We start from the raw sequence: 13,775 nt of genomic DNA, 5'->3' as shown, positions 1-13,775 counted from the left end.
TTAGTTCCCAGTTACTGGTTGAAAGATACCGAGGGGAAGTCCAGCTCCCGGCTATGCCTGACAGTTACCGGTTGAAAGATACCGATGATTATGCATTATTTGGCATGGTTATGATGGGGGAACTCACTAAGCTTTGTGCTTACGGTTTTTAGTTTTGGTTTCATGTACCTCTTCATCTAAGGGGAAGAAATCGGCAGTGTAGTAGCGCACCACACATTTGTACATGATTTTCACATTTGAGAAGCCTGAGATTTGTACTCTGATATTATACTATTCGTTGGAATCTTTTTGAAACTTATGACTTATGATTTTTTGGTAAAAGGAATTGTAATGCTGTTTTCGATGAATATTTTTATAAGTAATATATATTTTCAAACAAAATTTTTTGGGTCCCGATTTTGGGATGTTACATGACAGTTCCTCCTTTTGATGTTTTAGGTTATTTTTGAAATCCTTCCAAAATGGTGGAAGTTTGTTAATTACACTTGATACAACAATGGATTCATCCATATTCATGTTGTGCAGTTTAAATTGATCATAAATACCATGGAGTTCGTTGTATTGTTTAGTGACATGCCTTAAATCGACCATCTTAAAGTTATTAAAATCACTAACCATAAACTTCTTGCTAGAAGCACCCTCATTGATGTATTTCAATTTAAGGGTGTCCCATAAATCCGTAGCAGTTAAAAAATCTCCATGGATATCAAATAGAGCATCAAATATACCATTCGAGATGTGACTTTGCAGATGTAGTCGTTGTTGTCCCACTTTTTCCTCTTCCTGGTTTCTTTAAGTGTCTCCTCAACACCTTCCTCCGCTTCAGGTGGTCTTGGAGTAGTTAACACGTATGTTGCCTTCAGAGTGGTCAACATGAAGTGCATTTTCTTCTTCCAATGCCTGAAATCAACACCTTCAAACTTATCCAGTTATGCGAACTTCGTGGTCATCTCATGGATTGATTTACCCATTTTTAGAAACATGAAATATCAGTTCGATTGTCAGAAATTAGGTAGGTTTTATATTAGAGATTTTAGATACCCATGAATCGTGTAAACACTTTCTGAATTGATATTTCTACCTTATGTCCGGGTTACAAGAAACTCAGCCTAGTATAATCCTAAGGGAGCACTTACGAATCTAGACACAGAAAATGTAAGCCAAATTGCTAGAATATTCTGAGTTCGTATGAAGAAAAACGAGAGCTAAAAGGTGATCTTTCTCCTCAAGATGAAAGTTGTTTATATAGAAAACGAGATGTAGGGTTTTCTTCTACGGTTGGCCGTCATGGGTGTTCCTTAAGGAACAAGTCAAGGGAATTCCGAATTAATGAGGAAATCAAGGGTTCCAAAACTGATGATCTGAGTCAATTTTACCATATTTCCCCTAAAGAATTCAATTTTTCCATTATGTATCCACTTGTAAAATACGAAGAGTTTTTGCGGCGTTGCCCCAAACCCCGTAGGACCCCAACTAGGGGCTCTGCCCCTTGGACCCCGCTAGGGGCGCTGCCCCTAGACCCCGCCAAACGGGCACTACCCCTCTGGAAACCTGAACCCAGGACCGTTGCCCCCGAACATGTGACTTGTCGTCGAACCGACTTCTAATTCGATCTTATACATGCGAGCACTCCGTACATATTCAACACATATATTAGTGTACAAATTATGAAACCCTAAGCTCACATGTAAGTTCTAATTACACAAAATGACTTGGTGATACAAAAATCACCAATAACCATTATTTTGTAGGAGCTAATTTGTACATTTTTTTTTTCTCCATACACAATAGGTTACGTTTAAAATGTGTATTATAATTTTTAACTTTATAAAATATAAATTGTTATATACAGCTAAAACATGTTATATACAAATCATTTCTATTATCGTCTGAAACGTATATACAAAATCAGCAAAGGTGAACGATACCGAGTAGGTGAAATATTCACATTTATGTTATGTAATTTAATTTTCCTTAATCAATGAAATATTTTTAATTTTAATTTTATAAAATAAATATTATTTGAAAAGGTGAAAGCCATGTTTCAAAAGCTTGATACTTGTTTAAATTGTGATGTGGGATTTGCTTTTTGATTGTTGGCTTTAAAACTTTTAGGTCCATGTGTTTGGACCTTTTCATGATACCGACAAGGCCATTCCCTTCTTTTTATGAACAGACACCACTCTCTCTGTGTGGCACTTCTGTAATTTTTCCCAAAACACAATGGCATTATCTTACCCCTGACATTTATTGTCTCTCCTCGAGCGGGAATCACGATCGCACTCTCCCCTTCTTGCCCGTTGTGCTTCTTTTTGAATTTCAAATACTACAAGACAAAAAAACCACCCTCTTGGCCTCTTCTACTACTCCTCCCAAGACACCCACCACCACTTCAATTCCCGAATCCCATTTCTCTGGTTCTTCGCGATTGCAATTCAGCACAACCCACTTCAGATTCTCTCTTGTATCAAGAATCTGATCTGATAACTATCGTCTCCTTACCATCTAACCCTTTTCGCAATTGAAGGTTTAATCTACTCGATTTTCAGAAATGGGTGCTTCAGGAAAATGGATGAAAGCCCTAATACTCAAAAAATCAGAAAAAGCTGATCAGGTAACACGTCATTACCTTCATCTCCTCAGATCTGTTGCTTTCTGACGCTTTTCGTTTATAGTAACGGAATCGATTTTGATCCTATCGTTTTCATGTAGGATAAGTCAGGTAAGAGCAGCAAGAAATGGAAGCTATTTAGGAGTTCATCGGGGGAGATGAGTGTTGGTTGGAAGGGTTTCAAAGGAAGCTACAGGGGGACAGCATCTGATGGATCAGATTCATCCTCTGTTATCAGCTCCGATCCTTTCTCCGCTGCTGTTGCTACAGTTGTTCGAGCTCAACCCAAAGATTTCAAAGCTGTCAGGCAAGAATGGGCCGCCATTCGCATCCAAACCGCCTTTCGTGGGTTTTTGGTAATTTTTTTCTACGATTTCATCTTCTACTTGTTGGATTCTTTACACGATCTCTAAAGGTTCGATTTTTGTAGGCAAGAAGAGCATTGAGAGCCTTAAAAGCAGTGGTAAGGATTCAAGCTTTAGTCCGAGGGCGGCAGGTCAGAAAACAGGCCGCGGTGACCCTGAGATGCATGCAGGCTCTTGTTCGTGTTCAAGCTAGAGTCAGGGCTCGTCGTGTTCGCATGTCCATTGAAGGTCAAGCTGTTCAAAACATGCTCAATGAGCGTCGCACTCAAGCTGAGCTCTTGAAAGAAGCTGAAGAAGGATGGTGTGATCATCGAGGAACTTTACAAGAGGTTAAAGCCAAGATTCAAATGAGGCAGGAGGGAGCGTTTAAACGTGAAAGAGCACTAGCATATGGTCTTGCTCAAAAGGTAACGTCTTTCCATTTCGTTGCGTCGTTCTTATCAGATTTCAAATTGAAATGCTAAAGTTTTTGTCTTTTTGAATTTTTAGCAATGGAAATCGAACCAAGGACTGGATCCAAAAACGAGAGTTTCTTTAACTTCTCTTAAAACACAACAATTTGACAAAAGTAGCTGGGGATGGAGCTGGTTAGAACGATGGATGTCAGCAAAGCCATGGGAGAATCGTCTAATGGAGCAAGGCCAGAACGACCCATCGGAAACAACTCCGCCACCATCCAAGATTTCTGCCGACCACCACAAAGTAACCACCGGAAAATCTTCAGAACCGGATCTGGTTAAGATCAGAAGGAACAATGTAACGACAAGAATCTCAGCAAAACCACCCCAGATTGTTGGTCAACGAACTCGTTCAACTTCTAGTCCAAGTTCTGAGTATCGATATGATGGGAGCTCTGGTTCATCATCTTTATGCACATCGACCACAACTCCAGTTTCCATGGAAAGAGCAGAAGAGAGTAAGCCAAGCTATATGAGCTTGACTGAGTCAACGAAGGCTAAACAGAGAAACCCATCTCCCAGAATCTACAGGCAGTCCATGGATGACTTTCAGTTTCTTAAAAACTCAGGGGTGTTGTGTAATGTCGACTCGAATAGCAGCAATTTATCTGAACCTTCATCGGTTAATTTATCTGTGTCTAGACCACAGCCCATGCGAATGGAGAAAAACCTGACGAAGCTGAGGAACAGAAGCTGCTATGCTTGAGATGACGACGGTATTGATTGATTGTATTGTTTCTGAGTTTGTTGCTAAGTTCAACAGCTTGTTGTTCTATAATCGTTTTCAACAAGGTTTGTGTAAAGTAGTAAGGTATGTAATTGGAGTTGATGATTTCCAGTTTTTAATTCGTTTGTCTAAATTAAAATTTGAAGAGTTTTGAAATGAGGATTTTGTAATCTTACAATATCTTGTGTGTTTGAAGCCCATAACATAAGTTTTCATTTTAATTTCTATTATTTTACAATATCTTGAGTGTTTGAAGACCACAGCCCATAGGCGGGTACCTGCAACATTAGGCGAGAATCGGAACCGGAACTGCTCTAGTAAGTTTTTAAATTTTTGGAACCAGTCTCGGAGTTCTGGTTCTGGGAGCGGATATCTCGATTATATTTAACTTTTATCGATAAAACTGCAATTTAGTCCGACCAAAATCGAATCAATTTGGGCCAAAGATGGATAAAATCGAACCAATATATTCTAAACCGGTCTAAATAACACACACATATATATATATATATATATATATATATATATATATATATATATATATATATATATATATATATATATATATATATATATAATGGTTCAAATGAAGACAATAAATAAAGTAAGGACGTGAAAACACTACTTTTATGTTATTATTCTGCTAACATTTTACATATATGTTCTATTGTTGTAATTCTAATGTGAATATTTGTCCTATGATTATTCATATATTCATTACCGAATAAAGACATAAGACGGTATATATAAGATTCATGGCAAAATAATATATATATATATATATATATATATATATATATATATATATATATATATATATATATATATATATATATATATATATATATATATATATATGGAGTGGTTCAAATGAGAACAAAAAAAGGTTAAGAACCATAAGAACCTCCAACTTTAGATGTTTATAAAGTGTTTAGGGTAACCATAAACCCTAAACCCTAAACGCTAAACTCTTTATAAACACCCTAAACCCTAAACCCTTTATAAACACCCTAAACCCTAAACCCTTTATAAACATATAAAATTAGAGGTTGTTACGGTTCTTAACATTTTTTGGTTCTTATTTGAACCTTTACCTATATATATATATATATATATATATATATATATATATATATATATATATATATATATATATATATATATATATGTATGTATGTATGTATGTATGTATGTATGTATGTATGTATATTAAGGGGGTTCCAATTTCAGAACCAACAGTTCCGAGACAGTTTCGGTTCCTAAAGTGGGTACCCGGTTCTGATGCTCATCCATACTTCTATCTGCAAGTTAGTAATGAATAAAATTAAATATAATATATGGTTTAATGATATTTATAGTTGTTATATTAGTTAAGAGATAATGACTTAAAATGGTAATATATTTTTCGATTTGTACACATTTGGGTACTGAGTTTTTATTTTATCCGCATTACACCTTCAACTTGTTAAACTGTACACATTTAGTCCTTATGACCAGTTACTCTAGGTTAGCCGGAAAAAATGACTTAATAGGGTAATATATTTTTCATTTTGTACACATTTAGTCCTTAATACTTTTTGTTTCAAAATAAGTCATTTTTGTTTTTGTACTTATTCAATACTTATGAATGATTTCATTAGTTTTTTCTCACGACATCTTATGTGTGACAATTATTGATGATGTGTTTGAGATTGTTGATGCTTATGTCAATCACGATCTCGACTGTTTGGTTGTGTAGGTCTTATTGTTTGTCTTAAGTCTTGTGTTCTGAACAACGCAACTTTTTCATACGATATCATATTTTAACGATATTTATATCCATGTTTTTTTTGAGTCTACTATAACTTTCGTTAAGATTACTCCCGTTAAAATATAATATATTTTTACTTACGATATTATTTAACGGAAATAATCTAAACGAAAGTTGTAGCAGACTAAAATACGAATGCATGGTTATAAAGATCGTTAAAATCTGAAATCGTGTGTAAAAATTATGACGTTCAGAACACATGACCTAATCAACCAAGTAGTCGAGATCACGATAGACACTAGCATCAAAGCCCCAAACATAATGATTGTTCCACATAAAATATTGTCAGAAAAACCTAAAGAAATCATTCATACTGAATGAGTACAAAAACAAAAATGAATAATTTTACAAAAAAAAAATATATGAAGGACTAAATATGTACAAAAATATTAAGGATTAAATGTGTGCAAATTGAGAAATATATTACCCTATTAATTCATTTTTACTGGTTAACATGGAGTAGCCGGTCATAAAGACTGAATGTGTACATTTTAACAAGTTGAAGAGGTAAATGTAGACGAAAAAAAAACTCAGTGACTAAATGTGTAAAAATCGAAAAATATATTACCCTTTTAAGTCATTATCCCATTAATTAATTTTAAAAAATTTATTTGCTTAAGATTTTAATTAGTATCATTGTAATTATTTAAAGAATCAAATATTGTTTTTGTTTTTAAAGGTAATAATATAGTTTTTGTATATAATTTTACTTTTAACTATTATTGTTGTAAGTTATTTAAAATAACGTATTTGGAAACTCTTAAATATTTTAATTTGGTTTCAAAAATTTAATTTTTTATTTAAAATTTATTTGATGAATATTGTTAGTTTCTTTGATTGTAATTATTTAAAACTAAAAATATTGTTTTTATTTTTAAAGATAACATTATAATTTTATAAATAATATTATTTTTAAATATTCTTATTTTAAGTTTTTTTAAGCTATTTAATTGAAAATTCTCAATGATTATAAAAAAATGGTTTCATGGTTTTTTTTATTAATTTAGGATTACAGTTTAGGTTTAACACTATTTTATAACTTTTAAATATTTATAAAATAGTCTCTATTTTTTTTCAAGGTTAACTGAAATTTTGATTTAAGTTAACCGTTTAACATTATCTTGAAATTAATAATTTAACTATTTTGTATAAAATTATAAATTATACAAAAGTTATGACTTAAAAATGAATATTGCTCACATACATCAACATATTTAAACTAATAAGTTAACTATAATATCTTAAAAAGTTAAAGTTATACTTTTATAAACAGAAGTAAAATATGATATTTTAATATTGTACTTTAGTTAATTTATGATTATAATTTAGTTTTTATATTAATTTAACATCACTAAACAATTTATAGTAATTATTAAATAAAATTGAAAAGTCAAGAAGGTTTCAAATACATGTGGTGCAAGTAAAAATATATTTTTTATAAGTATATATATATATATATATATATATATATATATATATATATATATATATCTATATATATATATACACACACACACACACTAACGCAAATATAAGTTATTGGGTGTGGTTGCTTGTTACATTTTTTCATCGAGCCATTCACACATCACTCACAACACTTCTCCCATTACTTCTCATTTCACCTAGGAATAGTTTACAGTTAATCCATTAAAGACAAAATTTGCAAAATTGGTCTAAATGACATTCAAAAAACTAGACAAAACTACAAATTTGGTCCTTGTGGTATTCAAAAATCTTTGGATAGGGTCCAAAAAGTTTTCAACTTGCATGAAAGGTCCAAAATCAAGGTTTTTATAGGTTTTTGGTCCAAAAAAAACTTAAAAAGACGGTTATGCCCTTTTGATTTCGTTTTCATTTTTCGAAAAGTATTTTAATGCTATTTTGATTTTTTAAAAAAACAAAAAAATAAGAATTTATCACACCCACCTCCACCTCTCTCTCTCTCTCATACATACACACGACCTTTTCTATTCAGATATTGTTCCCCATCCTTCATCTTCAACCCATCTTGCTTATCTTCCATAAATCAGAGACAACATGACATCACAAATACTTCACTTCGTGTAGAATTTTCAATCTGTTCACTTCACGCTTCTTCCCCATCGTGTTTCTTCACCTCGAATTTCTTCTCTAAGATCGACTAAGATCAAATTGGTGATTCCAGCTCCAATGGTGTGCATCAGGGACAACTCTGATTAGGGTTCCTCTGTCCATGTTTAGAGGAGAACAATAGTAGGAATTTCATTGTTCGATTTTAGTGGAGATGAATTTAAAAGCATGTTTGGTGGAATAACCTCTTGCAAATCCCTCTTTGATAGCTGCTAACCCACATTTGTACTTCAATGTTTTGATCTCAACTCCCTGTCTGCTGTATTATCCAGTTCTCCCTTATCTTACCAAAAACTGATCTGCAGGTATGATTTGTAGGTTTCATCATCTCTTCGTAATTCAATTTCAATAGCAATCTCGACCCAATTTCAGAACTTGAATTTTCCTCTCCTTGATTCGAATTCCCCTACTCTAATTCCGATTCCAACCTCTTCATTAATTCCTCCATTTTCTTCTACTTCTTTTCCACCGTAGTTTTATTTACCTTTCCCGAAGCCAGTATTGTTGCCGTGACTGGTGGTGAAATGTTCACAACATTCACCATCGGAAAATTCCACCAATTCCCATCATCACCATACTTCAATGCCCTTACTATGTTCCTCATTCCGAAACCAAAATTAAACTCCAAATTACCACCAAATTCGAGCCCCATTAGGTACCCATAACAAGTTTTCAAATTTAGAGAAAATTTATTAGATGATTTGTAGTTTTGGATTTTGGAGTTCGAGCTCCCCATGATGTCGAAGGTGGGTTACAAGGGGAGAGAGAGAGAGAGAGAGTGAGTGAGTGAGTGAGTGAGTGAAAGAGAGAGAAGGAGTGGTAGGTGGGTGGGTGGGAGTGGGGGATAAAATTTTCTTTTCTTATTAATTTTAAAGTAAAAAATAGAAAAAAGAAAGTATTATAATAGTATTAGAATAATTATAGAAAATACAAAAAGAAAACAAAAGGGCATAACCGTCTTTTCAAGTTTTTTTGGACCTAAAACACAGGAAGTTTTTGATTTTGGACCTTCCATGGAAGTTGAAAACTTTTTTGACCTTATCCAAAGTTTTTCGCAAACCACAAGGACCAATTTTACAGTTTTGTCAGAAAACTATTGATGTGGTCCAAAAAGTTTGCAAGTCCAAAACTAGGATTTTTTTTGGCAATTTTGGTCCCTGATATACTTGAAATGCCAATATTACCCTTTTCATTTCCTTTTATTTATTTTAATACTTTATTAATTAAAAATTAAAAAAAGAAAAAAATTGGCTCAATACCCCAGCCCAACCATGCCCTACCTTATTTTTTCTCTTCATCTTCAAAAATCTTCCCCCATGTTCATCAAAACACACAAACACAAACATGTGATATTTCCCACCGCTGCTTGTGATCTTCTTTTCACCACACTTGTGATCTTCTTTTACCATATAAACAAAAAATCTACCAAACTCCCTCTCAACCTCACTAAGTTGCGGGCTCATAAACATGACAACACCCAGCTTTTATGTTCAAAATCAGGTATCTCACATGCAAATTCATTATCCTACATTTACAAATCAACAAGAATGCTCATATGTGTAAGCGATTTAAGAATCCGACCACTAAGTTTGTTACTATGAACTTTAATTTTCCTTATCAAACTCATACCAACAAGCAAATCATTCCCAATCTCCCCCAATTGTCCTTGTTTTTTTGTAACAAGTAGTATTCACGAGACGTGAATTATATGAGACGAGTAGATTAAATAAAGCATAGAGTTTCTTTAAAATGAGAAAGGCTATTCAATAAAAGATAGTTAAGGAGATTTGTAGATCTTGTTGAGATGACTCCATGGAAGTAATGATCATCGAAAACGGAGTCCGTATTAAAAAGATATGATCATTTGAAGATTGAGATGAAAGTACGTTGTTATTTTAAGAAATTCAATAGAAGTCAAGTCAACAGTCAACTCTTAATCACCATGACGTGGTGGTATGCTTACTACGATGTGACAATGAGTGAGTCACGGAGACACGTGTCAACCGGAGAGCAACACATGACAATCTAATCCCCATGACGTAGTAGAAGATACACCACGATGTGGCATGATGCAAGTCACCGAGACACATGGTGGGAGAGTGCGACACGTGGCGAAACCGGGGTTCAACTGGTCAACACGGCTTGGTGCACATATGGCCACAACATGTCGCAGCCCATGCAATATATATACATACATACATACATACATATATATATATATATATATATATATATATATATATATATATATATATATATATATATATATGAAAATTCTTATGTATTAGGAGATTTTGGCGCATTAGATCAGAGATGCTGCTCGGGAATCATTCTCGGGATATTATAATGGTTGAGATATACCACTATACAAGAGATACGAGGCTGAGTACGAGATGCACTGAGGTATCTTTTACCCCGTTAATTTTTGATTTCAATATATGATTATTATTGAGATTTGATTAGGCCTGAGTATATTACGGGAATTCGTGATATGGAGCTGTTACGAACCCATAAGTAAGATTTGTGAGAAAATCTTACGATTAGATATTGAGATTGATTGTTAAGGAATATAAACCCTAATATTCGAGAATTACCCGTTATGAGAGATTTAGCCATCGACTTACGAATTAAGCCTACTATGATTCTATTACGAGATTTGATTATTATTATGATAAGAGGTCATAAAGGGTAGCTAGTAATGAGTTGTGACAGGTCCCGAGGAACTTGTTATTTGATGATTAGGTTCTACCATGTAATGAGTTGATAGGCAACAATGATCAAAACCAAGACAAGAATTAGTCTGCCGACTAACTAGGTGAGTAACACCACCCTTACATCCGATGTTGTGATAACCGTGATATTTCATCTACTTGAATGACTAATTGTTGATGAAATTGATATTTATGAAATAGATCATTGAGAAACCAGTTATCTAGAGAGATTGATATTATATGAGATAGATCCTGATCGAGAGATTAACTACTGATGAGATAGATCATTATTTTTAAATTGATAATTACCAAGAAATTGATCATTCATTGATTTATTGATTATGATTGAGAGTTTGATCACGATTAATGAAAGATTGATGTTTGGTGAGGTAGACCATTAATGAGATAGATCCTGATTGAGAGAGACCATAACCAAGAGATTAATTACAATATATATATATATATATATATATATATATATATAGAGAGAGAGAGAGAGAGAGAAATCATCACTAAGAGAGATTTACTAAGAGATATATCTTACTTTTTAGAATAGATTATATTAGATACATGATATGTATGAGATATACATAATTTATGTGAAGTATATGATCTATGTGATTATCTTAATTTATGTGATGTATATGATCTATGTGATTATGTTACAATGGTTTTTATCAGTGAGGCTTCCATTTTATGATGATCTATTTTGCAGGTAGATTATTATGACGTCCGACTCAATCTTGTTCTTGAGGCCAATACGATCATTATGATAACTTCGTGTAATCTAGAGTGCTAGTGTACATCAAGAATATTTGTAAATTTTAAATGAAAAAAGAGAATTTTTGGGTGTACCTGGTAAGAAAACCTGGGTGTTACAAGTTTGTATCAGAGTCGTGGCTTAAGTGAATTAGGTTCTTATAGTAGATTACTAAACTTAAACCATAGAGTAGAGATGATAACTGATGTGATGTGATGATTACGAGTTAGATAATTTTTTTGATATTTACGGAATTTGATATATATATATATATATATACATACGTATACATATAATTTCCCTACAAATAATACCGTGGAGCATTGCGGAGATAGTTGCGATGTATGATTGCGATATTACAACATAATATTAAACGTGATGACTAGAATATGTGACAGAATGATTCAAGATACGCCCTGTAGTTAGATCGATAAATAACAATGTACTTTGCTAACCACTACGTGGAAGGAGAGTGACCACGACGTGATCATTAAGTAGAGTGCTATAACTGATTTGTAGATATCCCACTTCCACATGAAAATGGGTAACGACTACATTTTTCCATGCGGTCTCTGATGTTTGGCCTTGACTTTCAGGCAAGTCAAACACCACTCCACAAACCATGCTGTATCCCGCTTCATACAAGACCCCCAGTAGCTCAATTTCAAGTCTCTATAGAATGAGACCACGACTTGGTGGAGATAATACCATGAAGTAGTTACAAAGAGCAAGTAAATAAGGTAATATGTTTTGAGGAATTGTGACGCGACGAGAGGTTTCCACCACGCGGATTGAAAGCAGATTGTTTTATATTAATCACGATGATTTACTAAATAACGAGAAAAGAAATGAGATTAAAAGGAGATGAGAGAGTACGAGATGCGACCGAGTATACGAGTATGAGTAGGAGTGATGACACCACTCCTAAGTCGAATTATTGTGATCAAGATTGATCTAAAGAAAAGATTGAATGAGTTATGATAGTGAAAGAGATCGAAAGATATAGATAGACTAAACTGCACAAATGGTCCCTGTGGTATGTCGAAAATTAGCACTTTGGTCCAAAAAGGTTTGGACTAGCACCTGTTGGATTAGTGTCTAAGTCCATAACCATTTTGGTATGTACTTGACCCGATGGTGCATGGTCCTTTTGGGTTCACTTCACCAAAGCAACTTAATAGGATGAATTATGGAGAGAGAGGATTAATTATGATTTATTAATATATTATGAGAATAATATATTAAAGGAGAAATCATATTGTTTAATTAATATTAGTCAAGAATTAATAAGAATTAAGTTTGTGGCTAAGAGACATTAATTAAACTTAAGGGACTAGAACTGTCAATTGTATGATAGTTGAATATTGAGCTAATGGACTCCATAATTAAAGGGGTGGACGAATTCTATGGGGAAACCCATTAGAAATCGTCATAGGCCTTTAAGGAAGGAGCCCATGGGTTGCTTAGGGCTTAAGCATCCAAATTAGGGTTTCCTAGTTAGATAACCCTAATAGCCTCACTATTTAAAGAACCCTTAAGCCCCAAAAACGTGGTGAACTGGTTCTCTAGGGTTTCCACACGTTTTGGGCAGCCTCCTTCTCTTCTCCTCTTCAACCTCTTGATCTTGGTGTTTGTGAACCATTAGAGGAGTGACATTTGTGACTCTAAGCTTTCTAAAGTCAATACAAGAAGGATTTGAGATTGTTATTGCTACATAACAATCAAGGTATGATCTAAACCCTAATTTATATGTTATATTGATTATCATATGCTAGATCTAGGGTTTATAGTCTTGGATGAATTGCATGTACAATAGAGAAACCTAGATCCAAGCATTAGGGTTTGTATGAGCACATAGGATGTTCTTATGGCTAAAACCCATCAGTGGTATCAGAGCCTTGATTGGTTTCTATTGTATTGATTCCTTGTATGTTTGTTCAAGTTGCAAAATCCAGTTTTGAGCTCCCTGCCTGATGAACTCGACGAGTACCACAGTGTACTCGGCGAGTAGGCCTCAACTCGGCGAGTACAGTGTGGTACTCGGCGAGTTCGAGTGTCAGATGGAGCTATTTTCGGGATTTCTTGCTGTTTTACTCATGGATACTTGCCTTATCTGTTTTAGGTCATTAAAATCCGATTTTATACATATTTATGAGTATATCCTTGATTAAACAAAAGATAATTACCAATTGATTAGATAATAACTTCCTTATATGATTATAGT

At 33.7% G+C, this 13,775-nt stretch overlaps 1 protein-coding gene across 1 annotated transcript; it reads left to right on the top strand.

The window, feature by feature from the left end:
- The first annotated feature begins 2,197 nt into the window (after positions 1-2,197).
- LOC111921118 (protein IQ-DOMAIN 6) lies at positions 2,198-4,341 on the top strand. The gene is made up of 4 exons (XM_023916697.3): positions 2,198-2,614; positions 2,713-2,967; positions 3,042-3,383; positions 3,466-4,341. The coding sequence occupies exons 1-4, from the start codon at positions 2,552-2,554 to the stop codon at positions 4,138-4,140; spliced, it is 1,335 nt and encodes a 444-aa protein (XP_023772465.1). The 5' UTR covers positions 2,198-2,551; the 3' UTR covers positions 4,141-4,341.
- Positions 4,342-13,775: the final 9,434 nt, after the last annotated feature.

The sequence above is a fragment of the Lactuca sativa genome, chromosome 6 (assembly GCF_002870075.4).
Source record: "Lactuca sativa cultivar Salinas chromosome 6, Lsat_Salinas_v11, whole genome shotgun sequence".
Classification (NCBI taxonomy): domain Eukaryota; kingdom Viridiplantae; phylum Streptophyta; class Magnoliopsida; order Asterales; family Asteraceae; genus Lactuca; species Lactuca sativa.
This window is presented reverse-complemented; position numbering and strand designations above follow the sequence as displayed.